Here is a 26,815-nt window from a genome sequence, read left to right on the forward strand (position 1 = left end):
CTTTCTGCTGCGTAGTATTCCATTGTGTATATGTACCATAATTTTTTTAATTAATTTATTTACTTTTTAAATACATTTGTCTCTGCCTTCCGTACCATAATTTTTTTGATCCAATCATCTACTGATGGGCATTTAGGTTGCTTCCAAGAGTTGGCTATTGTAAATTGTGCTGCTATGAACATTGGGGTGCATAGGTTCTTTTGTATTGGCGTTTTGGTGTTCTCAGGGTATAGTCCCAGAAGTAGGAGGGATCACAATACCGGACATCAAACTCTACTACAAAGCCACTATACTCAAAACAATCTGGTTTTTGGTATTCTTAATCCAGTTTTTTAATTAAATGTTTGTAGAATTTTTTTTCAAGGAAATCCCCAGATCTCTTAACCTTCTTTTAGATGTGTTGCTAATACTTTTCTATTCCATATCTTGTCCTTTAACTTTTTAAATATGTATATTACTGTATAGTCTTAAATGTTTCATATGGTCATATTGTCAGTATTTTACTTTATATCTTCTGGGTCTGAATATTTTAGTTCAGGGTAAGAAAAATGTTATTTTGTATTTTCTCCTAAAACTCCTTAGATTTTACATATTGATTTTTAACTCACATAATATTTTTTGTATAATGTGTGAAATAGGGCTCTCTATTTTTTATTTCAAGTAATAGTGGTCCATGCATTTTATTTGACTTTATTTGTTGAATGTCTTATTTTCCCCATTGATTTGAAATAACAATTTAATCATATATTTCATTGTTAGACATATATGGTTGTTTGAGAATGCTCATTATATTTCATTGATTTACTTGGTTATTTCTGTGCTGGTGTCATGTTGTTTTAGTGATGAGATTTTATAATGGATTTAAATTTTTAATATTTTTAATTGATTTTGACATTTAAATAAATAAAATATAAAATCAATCTACATTTTAAAAAAATAGAAAGGAGAAACTCCTACCTTTTGCGACAACACAGATGGAACTGGAGAATATTATGCTAAGTGAAATAAGCCCGTCTGTGATAGACAAAAACCGTATTACCTCACCTGTAAGTGAAAGCTATTCATAAAAATAAACTAATGAGCAAAATAAACCACAGGCATGTAAACATGGAGCAGTCTGAAATGGACCAGAATGATTGGGGAAAGAGGACAGTGGTGGAAAGAAGGGGAAGGGACTAGACAAAGAACATGTATGAATGACCCATGGAATGACCAAGAGAGGTTGAGTTGACTGTAGGAGAGGGCAGTGGGGTGGGATGGGTGGAAGAGGGCAAAGAGAGAAAAATTGAAACAACTGTAATGGAATAAACATGATTAAATAACCGATAAGAAAATAAATAAACTTCATTACTTCCTTAAAATTACAATATTATAATTTGTGCTTGTCTTTACCCCCCCAAAAAATGCACCCCTTTAATTCAGTTTTAATTCCTCCCCAGGTCCTAACAAATTGGTAGCTATCTCTCTGTATTTCCAAATCTTTATTTATAAATTTCATTTTCAAGGTATTTGCACATGAGGAAATATATCATTCAAATCTGTCTCATCCTTGCTCTTTTCCTCTTTATTTATACAGCAAAAGTTTTTTGTAAACTTCAAGTTAACCCTTCTTTCCAATTCAATTATATATGGATATGGAGAGCTGTAATACATAAAAATTGACAATGTCATTTCATCCAGTAACAAAAATATTTAATCTTATAGGGAACAGCACAAGTTCTCTCAGCACAACTTGATATTTTTGGACATCCTGCTTTTCTTTGATCGCAATTATTTCTCCTGTTCATTTATTTAGGTTTATCTTCTTAAACATAAATTTTAGTGTGTTCATAATTGATTTTTCTGGAAAAGTGATTAATATATGTGACTATAGGTATTACTAATTTAGCAACAATATTGTTCTGTGTTCGTCTGTGTGACAGAGAGAGAGGAAAGAGAGAGCAAAAGAATGAGAAATGTATAATTTCTACAATTTTCTAATTTGCTTTAAAGGCATCACTATTGATCAGCATCATCAAATTACAGAGAAGAAGTAAATTTGAGAACCTAATCTTCGTTTTTATGATACATCCGGAGTTCATGGAAAGCATAATGGAGAGTAGAGTTGGACATCTTCTTTGTTTTCGGGAGCTATCCATATCGAGTAGTGGACTCTTAAAACTCATACTTGGGCATACAAGATCTTTCATGACTAGGCGCATTCGTTCTTGCTACCACGTGCATGCACCATTCCCTCCACACATTCGATGAGCAGGCCTTGGCCCTCCTACTTATTTTCCAACACACGCGTTTACATTAGCAGTTGCTGTGACTAGGGGTGTGTTTATCGCTGCTCCTCCTTCTTGCTCTGAACTTCCACGCCCACCTTCAAGTTCATCTTCACCCTGCCGTGTACCCTGTGTCACTTTTCAGACTCACAGGACTGCCTTCATTTCCCCTTTCAGGACGATAATTTTCACTTCATCTACACCATTACTACAGAGTTTCACAGACAGTGTTGATTCTAGTTTCCACATCTCTCTGTTTACTCTCTTTTGACCATGGAATGATAAAAGGATACTTTCTTTATGTTCTCTTATTCTTTTTCTTAACAACATACCTGCAATTTGCCCAAGAACCATTCCATAAATAACCCTCCATACCATGAAGGTTTAATGAGTTGAGTAATTCATTAGATGTTGATATTCGTTCTTCAGGGTAGAGATCATTTGTCATCAACCTGCTAATTCTGCTCTGGAAGACCATTCCCTTTTCTGTGAGTGATCATTTGCAATTTCTACATGGACCATGCATGCTCCTGTCAGGCAGTGTAGAGACTGAGAAGTCTATACCCTTGTGTCTGCTATTGTTCCTCTCTCTTTGATGAGATGATTCCTCATGGCACTTCCATGGTTCTTAGTTGTTTAAGCAAATGCTTCAGGATCATCTCTAAAGGATATTCCTACACATGAGTGGACATCTCCAAAGTTCTCTGGAAGCACATATCTGAGTCCCACTCTTAAGCATTAATCAGATATTTTAGTGCCAGTTAAGAAGTTAGACACTCTATCAGGGTTGGGCATTTATACAGGTTCTTTTCCCCTGTTGTTTTTACTTACTTGACAAAAATATAAAAGAAACTTCACCATTTGCCATGTCAAAATTCATTCTATGACTAAAAGTCCTGACTGAGCCATGCTCACTTATCTTTGCTGGTTCACTGGTGGTCATATAAAGGGTGTTCCATTCCCATCAGAGTCCCATCAGAAACTATAATCAAACGTTATTTAAAAATTTTCTCTGACTTCATTCATCAAGAGTTTCTCTTCCCTTTTTGATCAACACAAAAGCAGTGATCACTACCAAAGGAGGGAGAACTTATAAAATAATTTCAAACACAATGTAACAGAAATACTGGAAATGGAGGTATTTTTTTGAAATAGATTAAGCTCTATTATCAAATGAAAGAGCTCTACCCAATAGTTCTTTCCCTGAAACACCTTCTGTGTTACAAACACCCTTGAAATATATAACTAGTCACATTGTCGGCTCTACGAACAATGCAGAGACAATACCAATAGAGTAAGTGTATAGAATGAACTGATTTATAAAGTGATTCTGAGCGGGAAGTAGATGGCCAGGCTTAGGTGCACATGAGTTGAACACACATATAATGCCTCCCCCAAAAACAGACACACACACACACACACACACACACACACACACACACACACATGACTGTTTTTCAGGTGCCTGTGAGAAGTCTGTTGTGGACAGGTCCATACAAACTAGACAAGTACAAGAGTCCTTCATCCTGGGCTTCTGGTTGGTTCCTCTGCTGGAGGTGTTCAGAGTGGGCTCCCTGTTGGAAAGACTCAGAACTTTTGCCTCTTTATAGACAGTTTGCCTGTGGGAGTGGCTCTTGGTGAATCCACTTATCATTAAACATAAGAAATTCTTTTGCAACATTGAAAATAAACATCCAGGTAAGTGCAATTCATTCTGAAGGACTTCTGATCTTGAGCACATTCCCCATTTTCCTCTACTTCTAAATTTTTTGCTCTGGGCCTCCAGAACTACATGGGTCTAGGTTGCCAGTCTTAGATGGTGCAATCCTGCGTGCATATCCACCCATCATAGGAAAAAAAAACCTGTCTCTGACCTTTCATTGGATGAGTTTCGAAGCAACCATCCTCTTGGCTCCAACGCATCTCCTCCCTTTTCCCTGTAGAAAGGTTAAAACATCTACATGTATGCTCTGGGAGTCATGAGCTCACAGACATGAATGCCAAGATTCTGGGATACAAAATTCTGGTCTTGTCTTATGTCTGGGCTTAGATGTGGGTGAGAGGCTGATGCAGGGCACTCCACTGTGTGGGCCCTTTAGAGAGAAGGTTTGTAGGGTCCTGTGTGTGTGTTTCCCTCTGACATGATTATCAATATTACATTCTTCCTAATCTACTGAAAACTGGGAAAGAGTGCTTACTTAGCTGGGAGGATGCCTGAATCAGGTTATTATCTCTTAAGGAAATTGAGTCATCAGTCCGTAAAATACTGATCATTTTGGAAGGTGTTACCATGATTAATTTCTTCAAAATTAAGTGAATGTGCTCATCAGTTTCACAATATCATGCAATGAATATAAATTTTGTATTTTTTTACTTTTTGGGTTCTCCTTGGCCTAGTCCACTTCAGACATAAAAACTACCTCATACCCCTCCCCAGGGGGATATTGATATCTTTTGTAAGCCAGCTTCAACTGCCTGCAATCTTCATACTAAAAATAACTGTCTGTGTGGATTTTTGAATACAGGAATGTATGTGATTTTTTTCACACAGTGACAGCCATTTTTTGTGCCAATTATGAGTACAGTCATTCCCCCCAGAAAAATGTCTGTCTAGGTAAACTTCACCAAATGATAATGACTTGGATTATAGTTTTCACTGTGACATTTCATCAGAACTTTGGTAAGTAGTTCCCCCTCAGAGTGAAAGTCATTACCCTCAATAATTGCAGTTGTTATTAATTGTCACTATCAGTGTTGTTATTTAGATTCAACCTTCGTATTGTTGGGGACCAAGCAGAGGTGGTAATGGCTCAGGCACAGAAGGACAAAGTTCACATCCTCCCATGTAAGAGCAGCTCTGGGGCTCCTCACCCTCCTCTGGCACTTTGTCTCTTGAAATCAACTCCTCTATCAGCTTCCTGTGAGTCAGTAAAACCAAAGAAAACCCCAGAATTCCATCCATGCAGGTAGAGAAACATAGAAAAAGGAGGAGGAAGAGGAAGGGGAAGAAGAGAAGAAGGAAGGAGAAGAAGAAGGAGAAGGAGGAGGAGGAGAGGTGGAGGAGGAAGGAGAAGGAGAGGAGGAGGAAAGGGAAAAGAACACAACAACAGCAACAATGTGGAGGAGGAGGAGGAATAGGGATAAGAGGATAAAATGGCAATAAATACATACATGTCAATAATCACTTTAAATGTGACCGGCTCACTCACTCCAAGCAACAGACAGAGGGTAGCGGAGTGGATAAGGAAACATGACCCAAGTGCATGATGTCCCGGGGCCAGTTCCTGCCCAGGTGTGAAAATAGTCAAAATCTGCCCAAGGGTTTTGCTTTCAATCTTAAACATAGAATCGGGCAGAATATTAAGACCTACACAAACTAGTGGTTCTAGTAAATATATCAACACATGCAGTAGATAAATAACACCGACTGCTTTTTAAAGTTCTTAATATTAAAGAATGAGACAGATGGTATTGAGGAGAAAGAATACAGGATGTAGAGTTAAAAAAGGCTTCCATTATGCTCACATATATTATTTTCCCCAATACAAAATTTCCTGCAGATAAATAGCGATTACACATGATGCAGTTCCTCTTGTTTGTATGTTGGTTTTACATTTCTCAGTCACCAGCTTCTGATACCATATTTCAAGGTACAAATATACATGGAAAGTAAGAAATGGAAACTGTGACCCTGGTATTATCATATATCTCATCAAATTGACAGGAATAAAAATTGAAAACAGTGAGTTTTCATTTTCTCAGTTTTCCATGAAATGAAACAGCACATTTTTGTTGGTACCAATAAATAGTGACACCAGGTTCCATAGCCAAGACTGAATAAAGGCCTTGGTTTTCAATTAAAGTGTTTGAAAGTGTCTTCTTCTTCAGCACTGTTTTACAATAATAAGAGCAATGGTCACCCTGTGGGGATAGTTGTCTACAATTGAGAGTAGAAGCTCAGTTTCCATGTTCATATGTCAGGTGCTAAAAAAATAGTGTCAGTAGAGAGATGGTATCTATGTATATGTTACACTTATTTAGAATTGTGCACTTCTTAAACCTTCAGAATATGCTTTTATCAATTATTGTGATATCAACCAGATGGCATGTATGGGTGTTTATGTGTAGGTGTATATATATATACATAGTCCAGAAGAATATATATGATATTCTTCTAAAGAATGTACTTTATAAGAAGAATACTGTTCTGCATAATAGCCACAATGTAAATGAAGATTATAAAAGATCAAAGACAAAAATTAATTTTATTAAGTACATTTTTATTAAAGTTTTTCAAAAAAATTTGTTTTTAAAATACTGATGCTGACACTCTTCTATAATTGCATAATTATATATTTCAACTGAGATTCCCAAGGGGACAGTTTGTAACATTAAGACATCATTTTGGCTCAGTGATGGACCCAGGTTCAAGGTCATTCTCCTCCAAGCTAACATGAGATAATTCATTGCTGGACACCTTTTTGAGATTGATTCTGTTAAAGTTCTTTAAACAGTGTCATTAGAGAGCTTTGCTGATAATGCTGGCCTAGAGTTGCACCTGAACTCTCTACCAGTCTGATGAGCTGCCAGCAGGTGCCATTGCTTCCAATCTTAAAATAGCTCTTTTTAGGGTGAGGGACAGAGCTGTCTCTCCACCGTAGTTCTGTGTTGGTCCCCTGGGGAACAGGTTCTTCCTGGGACCTCTGCTTGGGCCAGGGAGGGGAAAGCTTCCTCAATCTGCATGGAGGGTCTTGGCTCTTACCCAGGGGTCACTGTGCCTCCCCAGAGAGACGTAAGGGGTGGGTATCACAAGTAGATTAGGGGGTGTCTGCAACTCCCCTCTGGTAGGTAGAGGTCAAGTACGAGGCAGAACACCTCTCAACAGAGAGCTGCCTGGCCAATGTGCCGGTCGCTGGTGGAGCTGAGGTTGAGAAACCCAGTTAATGTGTGTCCACATGTTGCTCTCCCACTTGATAAGCCTCGGGGCCCTTGGGACCTGCCAGTTGCTATGCAGTTTGTGTTCCTCCCAGCCACCTGACACTGACTACCCAGTACTTTCCGCTTAGTCTATCCCTCCCGCCAGACCCCGGTGGGTATGCAGTGAATCCGATGGTCGTTCTTGCCTATTCCTACTTCCTAGCAACCTCTGTCCTCCATTAAGTCCTCTTCTGTTCCCACCATACATATGTGTCATATATCAATTATATATATATCTTTAATATATGTATATATATTAATATATACATATATGTATATAATATACACATATATATGTATATAACATATATACATATATATTAAAGATATGTATGTATAAATAGGTATACATTTATATTTATATTAAATATATGTTTCCTTACAGGGAATTTTCATTCTCTATAGAGTTGATTCCACAATGCAATAGTCTTTGCCCTTTTGGTTTTGGCTGCATGCCCAGTACTGACAATGGATAAATGAAAGTGTCCTTGTGTGGCCCTGGTTGATTTTTCCATTGGGAAAATTTGGGAATGCTCACTATTTAACAGGGATACTTCATGGTAAAAAAGAAAACTAAACAAACTAACAAATAAAAACAGAATAAAAGAAAGTACCAGTGAAGAACCTATAGTCCAAACCATGTGCAAGAGTGATTCAGTTAAAGTCTCTGGAATAGGGGAGGAAATGGGGGCTTTCATAATAATGCCCTCAACAAAAATAGAGAAAAAGATGGAAGCGGATCTTGCACACACAGAGGGGTAGGCAACACAGCAATGCCTAGAGGGCAGGTGCTCTGGAAGAAATGAGGGACCGGCAGCATCCCACACATGAGTAGTGGTGTTTGAGACATGCAAAGACAGGACAGCCAGTCATACCAGATTCAACAAGACCAATGGGAAATATGCCAAGGGAGACATGCAGACTGTCACCAATCTAGGGAAACCCATGTGCAGAGTAGAGGGCGATAGATCCCTATGAAATAATTACCCAGGTTATTGATTTGAACACATCTTCCAAGAAGTTTCATTGGTCTGACTCAGGTACAAACCCTGGACCCAATAAATATCATGCAGTTTGGATGCAGGCTGAGGGGCCAAACAGCTCTGGTGTAGGACAGGTCAGCATGAAATGTGGGCACAAAGGCAACCTCAGCACCATCTTGCAAATATTGTCTCTCAAAATTCTAACCCTGGTATCACCTTAAGCCTCATGCTTGCCATTGAGAGTCTCTCACACTGTTCACATGGAGGGGAAAAGGCAGCCAAAAAACTACTTATTCCATGACCTACCTCAAGCTCCTGGAGAGTTCTGAGGTCCTCTAAAAATTTTAAAGCATATTAAGGGTTACCAGTAGGACTGGACTCTATATCCCAAGAAGGTCAGCGAGACCCCTTCCTGAAAGAAGAGTCCCGTCATCCTTATCTACCAGTTACCTTTGCTTCCTTTGCAGTACTGGTATTTTTCAGTTCGATTCTGTTGGTTCTTTATTTTAATTTAAGCATGTGTGTTTGCTTTAGTAAATGATGGAAACTCTATTCCCCTGAGATATGTCAGTCAGCCTCTGGGCATGGCTCTTCAAAAGAATGTTTACTGTGGATTAGGTAGGAATTGCTGTCTCTCCCTGGCCCTGTCGATGTTATGGGGGCACATTGATGTCCATTATTTGAACAAAAGAGTCAGCAACATAAATCACAGGCCACGCTTCTTGTCGTAAGCACCCTACAGCAGAGCAAGGCTCAGGGTCTGCACAATGACAAATTCTACCAACATACCACCATATTAAACACATTTCTTCAAGAGTGCAGCCCAAAGTGCCTCATACGATAAAGTTGGACCCAAGCAAACATGAGAAAATGTCTTCTGCAGGATTCCAACTGTGCAGGACTTGACCCGTGTTTGATAAACACAACTTTAATGGATGTCACCTGTCCACACTGCCTAGGACTATCAACTCTGCATCAGTGAGACACATCAGTTCATGTTGCTAGAAGGGTACCTTCCAGTAAATGGGGACAGAACACAAGTGAGCTACCCAGGAATTGCCAACTCGATCACCTGTTCAAAGTTCCAGGATGCAAACAAAGCAATGCAGAAGCACGGAGTGTCTGGGGGTTCTATTCTGAAGGAGACTCTGTTGCTCAGACTTGGGTTTTGTTAACGCTTTGACAGACATTGGGAGAGCATATTAGAAGTCTGTCTGTGTGAGGACCATGTGGGGAGAAGAGAACACAGCACCCACAAGTGTTTTCAAAGGTCAGTTTGTTTGCTGCTGTCAAAAATTCTGAATATGCACTCCTCAAAAAGTCATTTCTATTTACAAAAGTTTGAAAGTTTAAAACTAATTGGTACATATATAAATGGTGTCATGTTGAAATATTTAATAAATAACTTTAACTGCCTAAGAAATGTTTGTTGACTGACAGCCTCACAGCTTTTTTGTTGACTGGAGGCCTCACTGCACGGCAATGAATTTGTCCACAGCCCTTTCCCTTGTGAAGCTGGTTTACACCTTTTGCTGTAATTCTCCTGTAGGCTTCCTCTAGTCAATGCTCCTCAAAATTGATGCTTATGAAGCCCTGAGACTATTGATGACATGTTTTCTTAGACTGTTCTATTTCCAATGGATATTTGTGTGTTTTTTAAGTTAAGCAACATGCTTCACAGACACGCATGGACAGATTTGCTCTGAAATCCATTTACTGAATACTCAGAAATGCAGTAATGCCACACAGGCTCTGAATGGTGACTGTCAGGGAGGATAGAGAGTGAGCTCATGGAGAGAGACACATGATGTTGGGGAGGAACAAGGGGAGAATTCTTCCTACTGTTGATTGGGTTTCATGGAGAAGATGTGCTTGGTTCTCAGGACATAGTCTATGGGATAGAAAAACAAGCCTAAAGATTAGCTGAGTCGATAGGATAACAGCTTGACTGGGGAGACTGCAGGACATGGGGTGTGACAGGTAGGAAGAGGTGATAGTGAATATCTTGGACAAGTTCCAGGTGGCTCTGGGCCCTCACCATCTCTCTGATATGGAAGCCTGTGCTTGGAATTTCTTCAGGATGCAGGTTTGGTGGGACCTTCCTATGCAGGAGTTTTTTATCTCAAGGCTAATGTCTATGGAGATGGTCTCTCTAAAGGAGATTTGCAGTATGTCTGATTGAGCTACACTTCTGTCCTAAAATGCCTAAAGTTTCTGAGGCTTCAAATTTATATTCATCCTGAAAGCTAACATTGTGGATTGTGTTTTTCAAGAGATAGAATAAAACACATGTTTTCCTGGACCCATGTCATCCTAGAAGATACATCACTTTAGGAACCTTCTAAAAATCATAGAGTAATCAAATCATCAGCAAAGCAGCACATGTCAGAGGGTGTGGCCGAAAATCTCCCAGTGGCTGTCGCAAGGAGCTTGCCCCTCATTGCTGCTCATCATCGTCTGTCTCTCTTCATAAACTCAGCCACTTTCCTTTCTGCCACTCACCATTCAGAGCCTGTGTACAGTTAGCGGATTTTGTGAAATAGACTTCCTGTTTTCCAGAGTGGATGTTCTCCTTCAGCCCTCTTTCTCTGGAGGGCTGATCTCTGCGGACCAACTATGGAGTCTAGAGCGGGTGGAAGACTCATGCTTTTCCATCTCAGTAGAGACTCCTGATAGTTCCTGTTTCTCCCTCAAAACCAGTTTTTCTATGTGACCCTTCTGTGTTAATGCTTCATCACCACAACTCCATCAGCATGAATCCACCTTCCCAATTAGCCATTTCATGGTTCTGAGAAGAAACAAAATATGTAACATCACAGGAATGACTCATCTAGTGGCGGAATTTCCTTGTTGGGAGAGAACGTTTTTATGTAACATATACATCAATGTGAGGTCCAAGGTGTGCTTATTAAATTGTTTGCCAGAACAGCTTAATGACAGCTCATTGATACTTACTACTTCTGAGAAGTGAAGTCTGTTTTCATAAATTTTCAGGACAGTTGTCTGTGGACAGAAGAAAAGGAACAAAAGGAACAGGAAATAAAAGGACAGTCGGTCAGTGCCATTTCCCAATATGGCCATGGAGTATTAATAGTTTTAAAACAACTTATTTTAAAAAAGTGATTTACAGAAGATAAAATTTAAGATAATTCAATTTGTTTCCCAAGAGAATATTTTCCCATGAATTAAATGAGATATTCAGAAAAACATGTAGTCGCATTACCATAATTGATTACATTCACAATATTCTCTTCTGGAATATTCATTTCCTGAGTCAGCTCCTTGAACTTCTCGAAGTCTACCTCATTCACCTGGGGTCCTCTTCCTGCAAGTCACCAGACAAGAAGAAGAAATTGGCTCTTTGGAACTCCTAGGAGTCTCTGAATCCACGAATGAGAAAAAGAAATGGAAGTCAGGAGTTCCCGTGGTGATTTTAAAAGTTGCAGAGGTCATGAGTTCCTTCCAGAGTCAGCTGCCTCATTGAGGTCCAGGAGCACAATGCAGCCCAGTCCATCTCTGTCACGACATGCACTCCTGTGCCAGCTGGGGGCTCCGGAGACAACCATGGGTGCCAGGAAGTTGGGCCCCTGTGTATAGGACCTATACTTTCTGGCATCCCTGGCTTCTTCAGACCAAAATACACTGGAAATGTGGTCCTGACCTTCCAGAGAACCAGTCCTGTCCTCATGGTCATGGGAGGTAAGTGGTCTCAGGTTGGACTACTCTGTTGCCCGCACTTTATCCAAATGAAGGCTCATTAGCTGCATGGCTAATGCACATCTCTTAGTGTCCCTATGTTGTTTCTCAGTGGTTGAGATTCTCAACCTTCACGAGACCAATGTTTGGGAAGTGGTACACATAATGCAGGTTTTTTTACAAAGCTTCCAGTCCCAGGCTTAGAAAGTATTAGAAACACTGTTTTAAAATGAAGGAATTGGGGTCAACTTGTACAGAGCCAGGACTTAAAATCTTTTCACCTATTAAAAAAATTTTCCTGACAAGGCTAAATTCTTAAAAGTAATTTAAGAAGCAGACATTATTTCCAAGTGCCTGAGGGTCTTAATGTCCCACCTCTACCAGCTCCTCTTTTAATCATCTTTGTAGACTGATTCCATGTCCTGTCACGAGGTGATGATAAAGACCTCCTATCAATAATGAATGATTTCCAGTTCAAATAGATTGTGTGACTATAAATACTGACAATAGAAATGTGAAATGACAATAACAAAGGAGATGATACTTACCTAAGAAGTCAAGTACCTTGGTGACCTCATTATTTTCATCCAGGTTGATGTTATACGTCACCATTGATGTTTCTGATGCATAAATAGGTTCATAAAGATTTGCACCTGCATCTGTGTGAGAGAGAGAAGAGATAGATAGATGCAGAGTTAGAGACCGTTGCCTTAAGTTATCATAACTTCATTTATCCAACCTTAATTAACATATGGGGAACAATGCTTCCCATATTTTTCTCTAACTCCAATGATATAATAATTGTTAAAATTGAATATAAAATCTTAAAAACATAAGAACAAACTTTCTTTAATGCCACCTCTTTATAGTATATAACATCTCACAATTTCCAGTCTTACTAAAATGTTTTATCAAACCTGGGTGTCATGAAGACAACATGAGCCAGTTGTTATATTCATATTATTAAATAGAAAAATAAATACTCCTTGTATTTCTCCTGTCCCACAAACAGGAATGATTTTTCCTTAGTATGGAAATCAATTTAAGTTTGGTCAAAGGGTGGAATTTTGGATGTAAACAAATTGTCATTAGGTCATAGGGAATTTGGAATGTTTTGGAGGTCCTTTAGAGCTAATTTAAGGGAAAGATATCTTAACAAACATCCCCACTGCTTAGAACAAACACTTTGGTTATGGAAAAATATGTTTGGTGTTTCTAACCACTAGGAGTTGTTTCAATTTTACATAAATCAACCTTATATTGAAAGTAGAAAGTTGTTTTAATATTATCAAATGTGTGTTTATTTAGTGCAAAATGACATGGATCATTCAATTGCACATAGACCTGTTGGGCTTGACTACTTCAGGTTATTTGGAATGATCAGGAAATATATTACACACCTGAAAGCCTAAAGAAAAAAACATTTTTTTGAATGTGATCTTACTTTTGACTGAGGAGCCATCAAAATTGAAAGGGTTCTCCAAAGCAATATCATGTAAATATTTGAGCAGGATGACATTGAAATATGGGATAACTGAAGGGTCATGATTATTGGTAGATACTGAATTAAGATTATTAATATCTTGGGAAAAAATGAGAGCAACAATTCTACCCTAAAGTCCTTGTACCACAAGTCAACTGTACTTACAAGCACCAGCAAAAACATTGCCTTGGATCCTTGTCCCAGTTACAGTCACTGGCACACATTGTCCATTTTCCCTGGAAAGGAAAACATCTTCAAGAGTGATGGAGAAGAAGAACAATTTCCTCTGTAAATGAGATTTTCACAGTATCTCCCTCCTGTGACCCAATGCCAGATATCCTTTAGCACCTACAGTCAATATGACGTTGACAAGAGAAAGAACTTGTCATCCAAGGCTTCGTGACAATCAAGGGACAAGGATGTCACTGTCTACACTGGAAATCAGAGAGTACTTTTGAAACAATTATCACCAAACAGGATACCACTGTATCTTCAAAAATTATACCTTCAGAAATAAACTTTATTAAGCTCCTTGTATTGATGACTTTTTAATTTGTGCCTTACTCTTTATCAGGAAAAAACAGTGCCCCTTCAATTCAGTTTTAATTCCTTCCCAATCCTAACAGATGCATGGCTCCCTCTCTTATTTCCAAACTTTTCCTCATAACTTTCATTTGTCAAGGTATTTGCAAGTGTAGAAAGATTTCAGTCAAATCTTTTCCTTCCTATTGATGACCCTTGCACCTCCTCTTTATTTATACCACAAATTTGTTTTGCAAATGTCAAGTTTACTGTACATCCCCATGCAATTATATATGGATATGAAGAACTGTAACACATAAAACTTGACAATGTCATCTCTGTCAATAACATAAATATGTGTTTTAATCTCTTGGTGATTGGGTCTCTCAGCACAAATGGATGTTTTTGATACCCTGCATGTCTGTGATTTCAATTATTTCTTCTGTTCACTTATTTAGGAATTTTCTTCTTAAATCTAAATTTTGATGTGGCAATAATTGTTGTTTCAGATAAAAATGATTAAAGTATGTGAACTGTAGGTATTATTTAGTAATAGAAATGTTGTTGATGTCTGTGTGTGTGTGTGTGTGACAGAGAGATACGAAAGACAGAGACAACAGACAGAGTGAGAGAAGAGAAGGTTGTATAATACCTACAATGTCTTTACTTACTTTGAAGCCTCTATTGATCAACATCATCAAATCGGGAATGAAGAAGAAATTTGAGAATTGAAGGTTTGTTTTTATGATATATCATGAGTTCATGGAAAGCATAACAGTAAAGTAGAATCTCTCAACTTCTTTATATTTCAGCACATATCCATATCGAGTAGGGGGCACTTAAAACTAATAGTTGGAAACACAAGACCATTCATGACCAAGTACAATTATTCCTGCTATGACCTACCTGTACAATTCCCTCCACATGTCTGATGCACAGGTCCCTGGCCCTGCTCTCTATTTCCCACCACGAGATTTTACATTAGTGGTTGCAGCTGACTAGGGGCATATTTCTTCCTACTCCTCCTTTTTTCTTTGAAATTCCAAACCCACCTGCAGGTTCATCCTAAACCTGTCATATCACCCCTACCACTATTAAAACTCACAGGACTATATTCATTTCCCATTTCAGGATGGAAACTTTCACATCGTCTACACCATTATTACAGGGTTTGGCACATAGTGTCATTACCAGTTTCATCATCTGTCTCTTTTACTCTGACCATTGAGAGTTAAAAGGAAACCTCCTTTATGTACTCTTCTTCTTTTTCTTAACAACATGCCAGCAATGTGCTAAACAACCAGTCTTCTTAGTGAGTTGAGAAATTCATTAGATATTGATATTCATACATCAGGGTAGAGATCATTTGTTATCTACCTGCTAACACTGTTCTGGACCATATGTCCCTTAATGGGAACCATCAGTAGCATTTTCTACATGGACCACTCAGGTTCTTGCCAAGCACTGTAGGGACTGAGAAGTCTAAAACCTTGTGGCTGCCGTTGTTCCTCTTTTTTAGTGAGATGATTCCTGGTGGCACTTCTGAGCTCTTTATTGCCTAAGCAAACACTGCAGGACCTTGTCCAGAGGATCAATCTAGACCTGAGGGACATCTCCAAAGTTCTTGGTAAACACAAAACTCAGTCCCCCTCTTGAACATGACATGGATATTCTAGTGCCAATAGGGGAGTCAGACCCTCTTTCAGTCTTGAGCATTGATATTGGTTTTGTCCTTTGTTATTATTACTTACATGACATAATATTTTAAAACAACTTTGCCATTTTCTGTGTTAAAATAAATTTCACGCTTAAAAACCAAGAATGGTGCATTCCCATGTGTCTTCACTGGGTCACTGGAGGCGATATAAAGAGTCCTCCATTCTCCTGAAAGCTAAAAGCAAAGTCCCATCAGAAATTATCGTCAAACCTGATTTTAAAATTTTCTCTCACCTCACTCATAAAGAGTTTCTCACCCCTTGTTGACCATTACAAAACCATCTATCTTTACCAAAGGAGGCTGAATTTAGAGAATCCCTTCAATACTCAATGTAAAAGACAAACAGGAACTGAGATATTGTTGAAATCGATTAAGCTCATTTATCACATGCAAAAATTCCCACTCAACATTTCTTTAGCTGAGCACCTTCAGTTTTACATTTACAGATGAAATATATAACTAGTCACTTGGTAGACTCTACCAACAACACAGCATCAACATCAGGACAGTGGAAATGTGTTGCATGTCTAAAAAGTTCAGTTACTTTTTCCATTCCTTGGCTCTGGTGGCAGTTACTTCTCTTTATATGCATTCAAAACAATTTTCTTACATTGTATTTTGAGAGGTAGCATACCACCAGGCACATAAAAACAATTTTCAAGGCCGGTTAATTTTCTTGTAGGCACTTTAGTATCAAAAACTCCAGGAGATACGCTACATTCTTGACATAATAAAGCAAAGCATTGTTTTATTATTTCAAATAAGGGAAAATGCAACTGCAATGCAAAAAAGGATTTATACGGAGTATGGAAAATGAGCTGTGACTCATCAAATGTGTCAAAAGTGGTTTGTTAAGCCCTTTGGTACAATTGTCATTTTACCAAAATTTTTTTTCCGAGGGGCTGCTTTATGTATTGGAAAATGATTAGCAACATCTTTGACCTCTATCCAGTGGAAGCCAAAGCGGGAGATGCTGACACAGTCCAAATTCCAAATTAATGGGGTTACTGACGAAAATGGAAAATGTGCCCGTATATCATGGAGAGAAAAAAAAAAAAAAAACTAAGCCTACGTTTTAGCAAAACCAATTGGAGGATTTGATTAACAAGGCTATTCTGCGTTGGAGAAAGATGGCTGGGCTTAGGAGCACAAAAATTGTGTACACATATAAGTACTCAAGAAAGGACAGTCACACAGAAATACATACACACACAACACTTTTTCTCAGGTACCTGAGAGAGGTCTATTGGAGACTGGTCAGCGCAAATCAGACCTATTACAAGTATCAGCAGCAGGATCTTCATCCTTGGCTTCTTGTTGGTTCTTCTGTCGGAGGGGTTCAGAGTGTGTTACCTGTTGGAGAGACTCAGAACCTTTGTCTCTTTATATACTGTTTGCCTATGGGAATGGCATATGGTAAATCCACCTATCATTTATTGTAAAAGATTGTTATACAACAGTGAAAATAAACATCCTGGTGAAATATGAAGCATCCTAAAGTTCTTCCAGATATTGGGCACATTTCCCATTTTTCTCCTGCTGCTAGGGTGCTTCTATGTGGACATCCTCCACTGAAAAATTAACTCTCCTTGACCTTTCGTTTGATGAGTTTCAAGGGAATCGCTCTATTGGCCTCAATCCCTCTCTTCTGTGCTCCATGAAGAAAGACAAGAATATCTACATTGTGTGCTTTGGACATCAGGAGCTCAAAGATGTGAATGCCAAGATTCTTGAGTGTAAAGGTCTTGTCTTGGATTACACCCAGATCACACATGGGTGAGGCACTGCTGTAGGTTGCTCCATTCTGTGGAACCCTTAAGACAACTCTTGGAGGGTCCTGAGAGCATGTTTCCCTCTCTCATTGTTATGACTATTTCATCATTTCATTCATATGGAAGCTAGTGGCAGAGTAAGTGGGGAGGACACATCTGAATCAAGTTATTATCTCTTAGGAAATCAAGATATCTGTCCATAAAACAGGGTCATCTTGGAAGATGCTAATACTATCAATTTCTTCAAAATGATGTGAAGGTGCTCATCATTTTCACAATGTCATATATTGTACAAAATTTTTATTTCTTTCCCTTCTGTGTTTCCCATTGTCCACTAAGTTCACATGCTCAAATCACCATCGCACTCTCTACTCAAGGGAATTGTGAGAATGTTTTGTAAACCAGCTTCTAATTCACGCAATGTTAACACCACAAATAACTGTTTATGTAGTTTTGTGCACATAGGAATGTGTGTTTTTCCACCCATTAAAACCATCTTTTTGTGCCAAGTATAGAAATAATCATACCCCCACTAATACTTTATGCCCTAGAAAAACTCTACCATATTACAATGACTTCAATTACAGTCATCACTGTGACATTTAAAAGGACTTGGTAGTTACCTCACTTTCACAGCCAGAGTCACAGTCCTCAATAATTACTTATTATTGCCCCAATAATTAGTTATTATTATCAGTCATTACGCTCAGTGTTGTTATTTAGATTCAACCTCAGTGCTACTGGGGATCAAGCAGAAGTGGTAACGGCTCAGACAGAGAAGGGACAAACCTCACATCCTCCATGACAGGGTTTTCAGAAAGTGTACTTGACTACAATACCATAATGTCAACTACAACACAAAATAGTGAAGCAAAATAAAAGAATGTCTTCTTATGAGCATAATTTTAGTTAGCAGCTCTGGGTTCCTCCCCTTTCCTTTGGCACTTTCTCTCCAGAAATCCACTCCTCTCTTGGCTTCCCCTAAGTCTGTAAAGCAAAAGAAAACCCTACAAGCATGTCCACATAGTCCTCCAAGATGTCTCTGAGAGTCATGTTCCCTCCAAGAAGTACACGTGCTGGTGTGAACAAGGGGAAAGTGGAAGACAGGATTGGAGGCCATATCACAACAATTGTGCTAAGGCAGATGAGGCTGAGCTCACAGGGGTCTCAGGGAGGTGACCAAGATATAGGTAGAGGTTGGGACTGTGAAGACTCATTTGTCCTTTCGAGTCTGTAAGAGCCTTGCAGGTGAGCAGGGAAGGAGCTATGTGTGCCATTGTGACAAGGCACTAGTCGGCAAAGTTAGACATTAATTCATACTTGTAAAATAGCCCAGTGCTTTCACCTGGGTGAGTGTATGAGTGTGTGAGTGTCTGTGTGTCTGTGTGTGTGTGTGTGTGTGTGTGTGTGTTTTAGCACTTTCATTTTTTTTGGAGGTTTTGAACATTATTTATTTATATTAAAAATTATTTCTTTTTTTGCATTTTATTTACTTTCTTAATTAATTTATTTATTTTTTCAAATACATTTGTCTCTGCCTAACCCCCACCACTTTCGAGTGGCCAAGGTACTTATGTGATGAAGTTGCTAACAACCATTGTAACCTGAGGCTCTCTAGTTACCTTTCAATGCTGCTTTAGAAAGAAGTTTCTTTTTATACCCTCTTGCTTTCAGAAAGTATACTTGACTACAATACCATAATGTCAACTACAACACAAAATAGTGAAGCAAAATAAAAGAATGTCTTCTTAAGAGCATAATTTTAGTTAGGATAATGGGAAATCATAAAGTATAGGTGTGTAAATCCTCCATGAAGTGTAGTGATTGAATGGAATGGTTTATGTTATGAATGTTACACATTGGTGTATCTTGCCAGTATTTGTTATGATAATAATAATGTACATAATGTTTAATCAAATTAAAGAAATTCAAGTGTCAATAAAACTTAATGAAACTTTCTTATGGGACATTTCACAAAATTGTTTATTATTTATCTTTTGTAAATTTTGTTTACATTCAGGCTATTATGTAGGGAAAGAAACATACAAGAACAGTATTCTTCACAAATGCAATATTGTATACAAGGGCTTCATAGGTTTATGAATATATATATATGTATATATGCACACACACACACCTACACATACACACACACATACATAAAACCACACATATTCCTTCTGGTTAATATCATAATTAGAAATGAGAGTTCTCACTTTCTTTTCTGTGTGTTTGATTTCTGGTAACAAAATTGTATTTCACTCAGTCATTCATTCTTTTAAATATTTATTTGTTTTGTTTAAGCCATTGCAGTTGTCCCCATTGTCCCCATTTGCACACCTTTACCCTTTATAACACATATACACATCTCATGTGCCCTTCCAACAATTGTCAACTTTTCTCAAACCAAAGCCTGTAGAAATAGTGTCTCTTCCAGAATAGAACCCTGAGAAAACTCCCTGAATCTACATTGATTTATTTTCCATCCTGAAAATTAGAAACAAATGATAAAGTTTTCAATTCCTGGGTAGCAGCTTATATCTCTCTCCTTTTACTGGAAGAGAACTTTCCTGGATCATGAACTGATGTGTCTTCCTGCTGCTGATTGGAGAGTCTTAGGCTGTTATTGACGCATGAAGTGTACTTCATTTCTCATTCAATTTCTTCCATTTTATATGATAGATTTGCTGGGTACTATAGACTTGGTTGCAGGTACTTGCTTTTCATCACTTTATTTCATAACAGTCCTTTCTGGCCAGCTGACTAATGCAGCCATTGTGGAAAGCAATATGGATTTACCTCAAAAATTTAAAAACAGAACTTGATTTTTATCCCTGTAGTCCTAGGTTTCAAAATGTATTAAGAAACTCAAAAAAAAAAAAAGAACAAAGGATATGTGAACCCCTTTATGGTGTTATTTAAGAAAAGCAAAATCTTGGAAAATATCCCAAGTGCCCACCAGTAGGTAAATGGATAAAAAACTCTGGTACATTTACAAAATGGAATTTGACTTAACAGTAGAAAGTAAAAAAATCTTTAACATTGCAATGGCATGGATGGACCTGGAGAATATTATGTTAAGTAAAATGACACAGCCAGTGAAAGACAGATATCATATAGTCTCACATAAATGGGAATCTAATGAACAACATAAACTGAAGAATGAAGTAGAAACAAAAGCCAGGACCCATGGACAGACTGAAAACTTTCAGAGGGGAGGGGGAAGAGAGAAAGAGTGAGAGGAGGGGAAGGGTGTAGCAAGAGTATGTGTCTGCTTGACCCATGGACATGGACAACAGGGTGGTGACGGACCCAGGGAAGGGGGTGAGGGATGGGTAAAGGAGTGAAAATAAGTAACATGGGGACATCTCTAATAATTTAAGCAATTTAAAGGAATATTTAAAATAATGAATTAATGAAAGAAATAAAATTTTTTAACCTGAAAACAAACACATACAAAAGAAAGTAAAAGCTCTCATTTGTATTTATGATATGAACTGGAAGACATATGTGTGGATTTATGTGTGTGTATGTATATATACTCATATATATGAGGTTCTTCTATATAACATTGGTTTTGTGAAGAATGCTCTTCTTACTTGTTTATCTTGTTATGCAACAGCCAGAATGTATAAAAAACATAAAAAATAAATAAAAACAAACAATATTTTGAAATTTCCTATATGGAAGTTTCATTAAGTAATATTACCACTTGCAGGCCTTTCGTTCGATTAAAATCAATGCAGAGCATTCTATTTTTAACATCATATTGTTTTTAACATAGTGTTCAGGAAATGCCAATGTGTAACATTCATACACATACACTATTCAAGTCAATCAATATGTTTCATGGAGGATTTATACACTTATGTTTATGAATTTTCATTTTTTCTAATTAAAATTATATTCTTAAGCAGTCATTGTTTTATTCTATTTCATTACGTTGTACTGTAGTTTACGTTATGGTGTCATTGTCAGGTAGAGTTTCTGGGGAAAAGGTATAAAATGAAGCTTTTTCCAAAAGCAGCCTACAAAGATGCCTAGAGCTCCATTGGTTGCAATGGACGTTAGCAATTTCATCACATAAATGTCTTGGCCACTTGTTATGTCCACTCCCACAAATGCAAGTCTTTGCCCTCACACAGGCATCCACACAGTCACCCAGGGGAAAGCACTCGGCTTTATCCCAAGCGTGAATTTCTCTCTCTCTTTGGCAACTGGCCCTTCTGTCACAATAGCATGCAGAGCCCCTTCCCTGTTCTCCTGTGGAGATATTACAGACTGAAGAGGACAAATGAGTTTCAAAGTCCTGGGCTGTACCTACCTATGTCACAGTCACCTCCCAGAGACCCCTGTGACCTCAACCTCCCCTGACATGGCAGAATCACTGCCATGTGGCCTCTGTTCCTGTTCCCACCTGTTTGCTCCACTCACACCTGCACAAGTACTTCTTGCCATGAGCGTGGCTCTCAGAGACATCTCACGGACTATATTTTATATTTCCTTCCTTATGTGAAAGGGTTTTGTGCTTACTTTGGCTTTAGAGCCTTTGAGGGAGTCTAGAGGTGGAGTGGACTTCCAGAGAGAAAGTGCCAGAGGGAAGATGAGGAGCCCCGCAGCTGCAGTGTCATGGGGGGTCTGAGCTTTGTCCTCCTGTGCCTGCGGCCTTACCACCCCTGCTTCGTCCCCATCAGCACTGTGGTTGAATCTAAATACCAACACTGCGAGTAATGATCAAAAATAATGACTCATTATTGAGGTAATATAAGTAATTAGTGAAGGCTGTGACTTTGGCTTTGAAATGACACAGTGATAACTGTATTCCAAGTCATTATCATCTGGTAGAATTTGCCGACAATGTACAAAATTAGTCGGGGCATGATTGCACCTATAATTGACACAAAGAGATGGTTTTCCTGGGATGGAAAACATATTCCTGCATGCACATAACTACATAGAGTTACTTGTAGTGTTAAAGTTGCATGAATTAGAAACTGGCTTACAAAAATTTTCACAATACCCCTGCATAAGGAGTATGGTGGTGGTTTGAATGTCTAAAGTTTACTGGACCGAGTATATTAAAAAAACCAAGAAATAAAAATTAATGTTCATCCTATGGCATTGAAAATCATTAGCAACTTCACTTAATTTTGAAGAAATTCATGGTATTAGCATCCTCCTAGGAGCCCCTGTTCTGAGGACAGATATCTTGATTTCCTTGACAGACAATACCCTCATTCAGAGGTGTCCTCCCACCTAAGTAAGCACTCTGCCCCCAATTTTTCATATGTTTGAAATGATGAAATATTCACAGCAATATGATAAGGAAACACATGCAGGACACTCGAAAACTCATCCTAAGTGGCACCCATGAGGAGCGCCCTGCAGGACAGCCTCTCACTCATGTCTGAGTCCAGACATAAACCAAGGTGAGACCTTTGCAAGGCCCAGAATCTTGGCATTCACATTTCTTAGCTGATGCCTCTCCAAAACACACAATGAATGTAGATCTTTCTGTCTTTGTACAGGGCACAGGGAGGACCATGTGCCAAGGAGGTAATTTCCTTGAAACTCACCCAAATAGAACATCAAGGACAGTTTTTTTGGTGTTTTTTTTTTACCACAATAGAGGTATCCAAGCAGGATTGTGCCATCCAAGTCCCCCAGGCTAGATCCATGCACTCAGCAGGCCCAGGAGCAATGGATTTTGTCAAGTAGATGAAAAGGGGGAATGTGCCCAACATCTGGAAGACCTTCAGGATGCATCACCATGCACCAGGACACTTATTTTCAATGATGCAAATTGATCTCTTGTGATCAATGATAGGAAGATTTGCCACGAGAAACCCCACAGGCAAACAGTACCTAAAGAGGCAAAGGATACAAGTCTCTCCAACAGGTAGCCCACTCTGAACACCTCTAACAGAGGAACCAAACAGAAGCCAAGAATGAAGGTCAGGCTACTGACTCTTTTACTTGGTCTGGTTTGTGCTCACCTGTCTAAAACAGACCTCTCACAGGTATCTGAGAAAAGTCTTATGTGTGTGTGTCTGTGTGTCTCTCCTTTCTCAAGTCCTTATATGTGTATCCAGTTTATGTGCCCCTAAGCCCAGACATCTTCCTCCAACAAAGAATCACTCTGTTAATCAGCTCCTTTGATTGGTTTTCCTAAAAGTTTACTTATTATTTTTCTGTAATATAAGAGGTACACTTTTCATTTTCATTAATAACATTGTTGATTTTGATATTTTGCCTGTATTGGCATCTCCTGCTTTGTCTTTTGCTGGGTAGAGGCCAAGGATGTTGCTAATCATCCTCCAATGCATTCAGCAGCCCCTCTGAAAAGAATTTTTGGTAAAATGACAATAGTGCCAATGAGCTTCACAAACCATTTTTGACAAATTAGATGAGTCACAACCCATTTTCCATACTCTGCATAAATCTTTTCTTGTGTTGCAGTTGCATTTTTCCCTACTTGAAATAATAAAGCATAATGCTTGGCTTTCTTATATCAAGAATGCAGTATATCTCTTGGAGATTTCAACATTAAATATCAACACCAAAATTCACCAGTTCTGAAAATCTTTTTTATGTGCATGCTTGTATGCCAGCTGTCAAAATGCAATGTAAGAAAATTGTTTTGAATGATGATAAAGAGAAATAAGTGCCACTAGAGCCATACTATTGAAAAAGTAAATGAACTTTTTAGATATTAACACATTTCCACTACATTTGACTGATGTTGATGCTTTGTTGTTGGTAGAGTCTACAAAATGACAACTTATATATTTCATCTGTGCTTATAAAACTGAAGGTGCTTCAGCTAAAGAATTGTTGAGTGGGAATTCCTGTATTTGATAATATTGCTTAATCTACTTCAAGAATATCTCATTTCCTGTTTGTCTGCTACATTGAGTATTGAGGAGATTCTCTAAATTCTACCTCCTTTGGTAAGGATGGATAATTTTCTGATGATCAACAAGGGATGAGAAACTATTCATCAGTGAAGTTAGGCAAAATTTTAAAATAAGTCTTGACTACAATTTCTAATGGGACTTTGCTTTTAGGGGAATGGAAGAACCTTTATATGGCTGCCAATAACCCAGAGAAGATACGTGAGACCAGTGCACTCATGTCTTTTACTCATGCAGTTAATTTTGACACAGAAAATGGCAATATCGTTTTCAAATATTATGTCAAGTAAGTAATAATAGCAAGGCACAAAACCTGTATGAATGCCCGAGGCTGAATCTGACTTCCGTATTGGCACTAAAATATCTGTGTAATGTTCAAGAACAAGACTGAGTTTTGTGTTTACCAGGGACTTTGGAGATGTCCACTCAGGTCTATAATAATACTCTAGACAAGGTCCTTCAGTGTTTGCTTAGACAATAAAGAGCTCAGAAGTGCCACCAGGAATCATCTTACTAAACAAAGGGGAACAAAAGTGGCCCCAAGGGTTTAGCCTTCTCAGTCCCCCCAGTGCCTGGCAAGAACCTGAGTGGTCCATGTAGAAATTGCTACTGATGATTCACATTAAGGGACTTGTGGTCCAGAACAGTATTAGCAGGCAGATAACAAATGATCTCTACCCTAAAATATGAAAATCAATATCTAATGAATTATTCAACTCATTAACAAAAGTGGTTGATCAGCAAATTGCTGGCATGTTTGTTAAGAAAAAGAAAGAAACATGAACAGGTGTGCCTTTAAACATCAATGGTCAAACAGAGTAAATGAGACAGATGTTGAAACTAGTAATGACACTGTGTATGAAACTGTAATAATGGTGTAGAGGATGTGAAAGTTACCCTCTTGAAATGGGAAATGAATACAGTCTGTGAGTCTGATGTGTGGCAAGGATGATGTGTCAGGTTTTGAATGAACAAGAAGGTTGGATAGGAATTTCAGGAAAGTTGACAGAACAGTAAGAAAGATGCCCCTAGTCCGCAGCAACCACTAATGTAAAATCGCGTGTTGGGAAAGAGAGTGCTAGACCTGGGACCTGTGCATTGGATGTGTAGAAGGACTTGTACAAGCAGATGATAGCATGAAAAATTCTACTTGGTCATGAAGAGTCTTATTTCTCCAGCTATTAGTTTTAAATGCCCCCTACTCGATATGGATATTTCCTGAAATATGAAGAAGCAGACAAACTCCACTTTACAATTATGCTTTCCATGAACTCATGACATAAAAAAAAAACAAAGCTTAGATTCTCAAATTTAACTCTTCATTCTCCAGTAGGTGATGTGGATCAAAAGACATGCTTTCAAAGCAAATAAGGACATTTTATGTATTACACAACATTCACTCACTCTCTGTCTTATGTCTCTGGCTTTCATATATCTCTGTCACACAAACACACACACACACACACACACACACACACACACACACACTCAAACTCAAACTCACGGAGACACCCAGAGCATTTTTGTTACTAAATAAGTAATATCTATGGTCACATACATTAATCATTTTTATCAGATTGAACAATTATTGCCACACCAAAATTTAGGTTTAAGAATAAGAATCTAAAATAAGTGAACAGAAGAAATAATTGAAATCAAAATCATGCATGGTTTCCAAAAACATAGCTGGGCTGAGAGACCAGTTCTCCATAAGATTAAAACACATATTGGTATTACTGGTAGAGAAGATATTGTCAATTTTTATGCTATGGTTCTTCATATCCTTATATAATTGCATTGGAAAAGAACACTTAACCTGAAATTTACAAAAAAATTTGCTGCAAGAATATAGCAGAAAAGTTCAAGGGGCAAAAATAAGAAGAAGCAGATTTGAATGAAATATTTCTATACATGTAAATACCTTGACAAAGAAAGTTACATCAACATGTTTAGAAAAAGGAGAGAGAGACATTCATCTGTCAGGAATACAGAAGGAATTAAAACTGAATTGCAGGGACATCATTTTTTTCTGATAGTTAAGCACAAATTAAAAAATCCTCAGTATAGGGAGCTCAATGGAGTTTATTTCTGAAGGTATAATTTCTGAAGATACAAGTGAAATCCATGTGGCAAGCAAGGGGTCCAGTTGCTACATGCCCTCCCTTTGGAACTACTTTGTGATTTCCAGTGTAGACAGTGACATCCTTTCCCTTGATCGTCATTTAGCCTTTGATGACAAGTTCTTTCACTTATTAATGTCATATTGACTGTGGTCCCTAAAGGATATCTGACACAAGGTCACAGGAGGGGAATGCAGTGAAAATTCTATTTAGACAGGAAGTTGTCATTATTCTCCAACTACAACTGGGACAAGAATCCGAGGCAATGCTTTTGCTCTTGATTGTAAGAACTTCTATCTTGTGGGTAAAAGGATTTTCCATTGAAATGTTGCTCTCAGTTTTATCCAAGACCTTCATAAATCTG

General features: G+C 38.2%; 1 protein-coding gene across 3 annotated transcripts; it reads right to left on the bottom strand.

Moving 5' to 3' along the window:
* Positions 1-7,663: 7,663 nt before the first annotated feature.
* LOC129076884 (odorant-binding protein-like) lies at positions 7,664-17,028 on the bottom strand. Of its 3 annotated transcripts, XR_008529760.1 has the most exons (8): positions 16,878-17,028; positions 15,680-15,819; positions 13,572-13,642; positions 12,472-12,582; positions 11,451-11,552; positions 11,183-11,230; positions 10,730-11,015; positions 7,665-10,118 (listed from the first exon to the last, which is right to left on the bottom strand). XR_008529760.1 is itself a non-coding variant. In XM_054581023.1 (7 exons), exons 1-6 carry the CDS (start codon positions 16,947-16,949, stop codon positions 11,208-11,210), a joined length of 519 nt encoding a protein of 172 aa, XP_054436998.1. In that variant the 5' UTR covers positions 16,950-17,028; the 3' UTR covers positions 7,664-10,118; positions 11,183-11,207. The 3 variants fall into 3 exon arrangements, 2 of the variants coding, with proteins under 2 accessions (XP_054436998.1, XP_054436997.1); XM_054581023.1 differs by lacking the exon at positions 10,730-11,015 and having other exon boundaries at positions 7,664-10,118; XM_054581022.1 differs by having other exon boundaries at positions 7,675-11,015.
* Positions 17,029-26,815: the final 9,787 nt, after the last annotated feature.

The sequence above is a fragment of the Pteronotus mesoamericanus genome, unplaced genomic scaffold (assembly GCF_021234165.1).
Source record: "Pteronotus mesoamericanus isolate MK-2021 breed Mesoamerican mustached bat unplaced genomic scaffold, CSHL_Meso_final contig_65, whole genome shotgun sequence".
Lineage (NCBI taxonomy): Eukaryota > Metazoa > Chordata > Mammalia > Chiroptera > Mormoopidae > Pteronotus > Pteronotus mesoamericanus.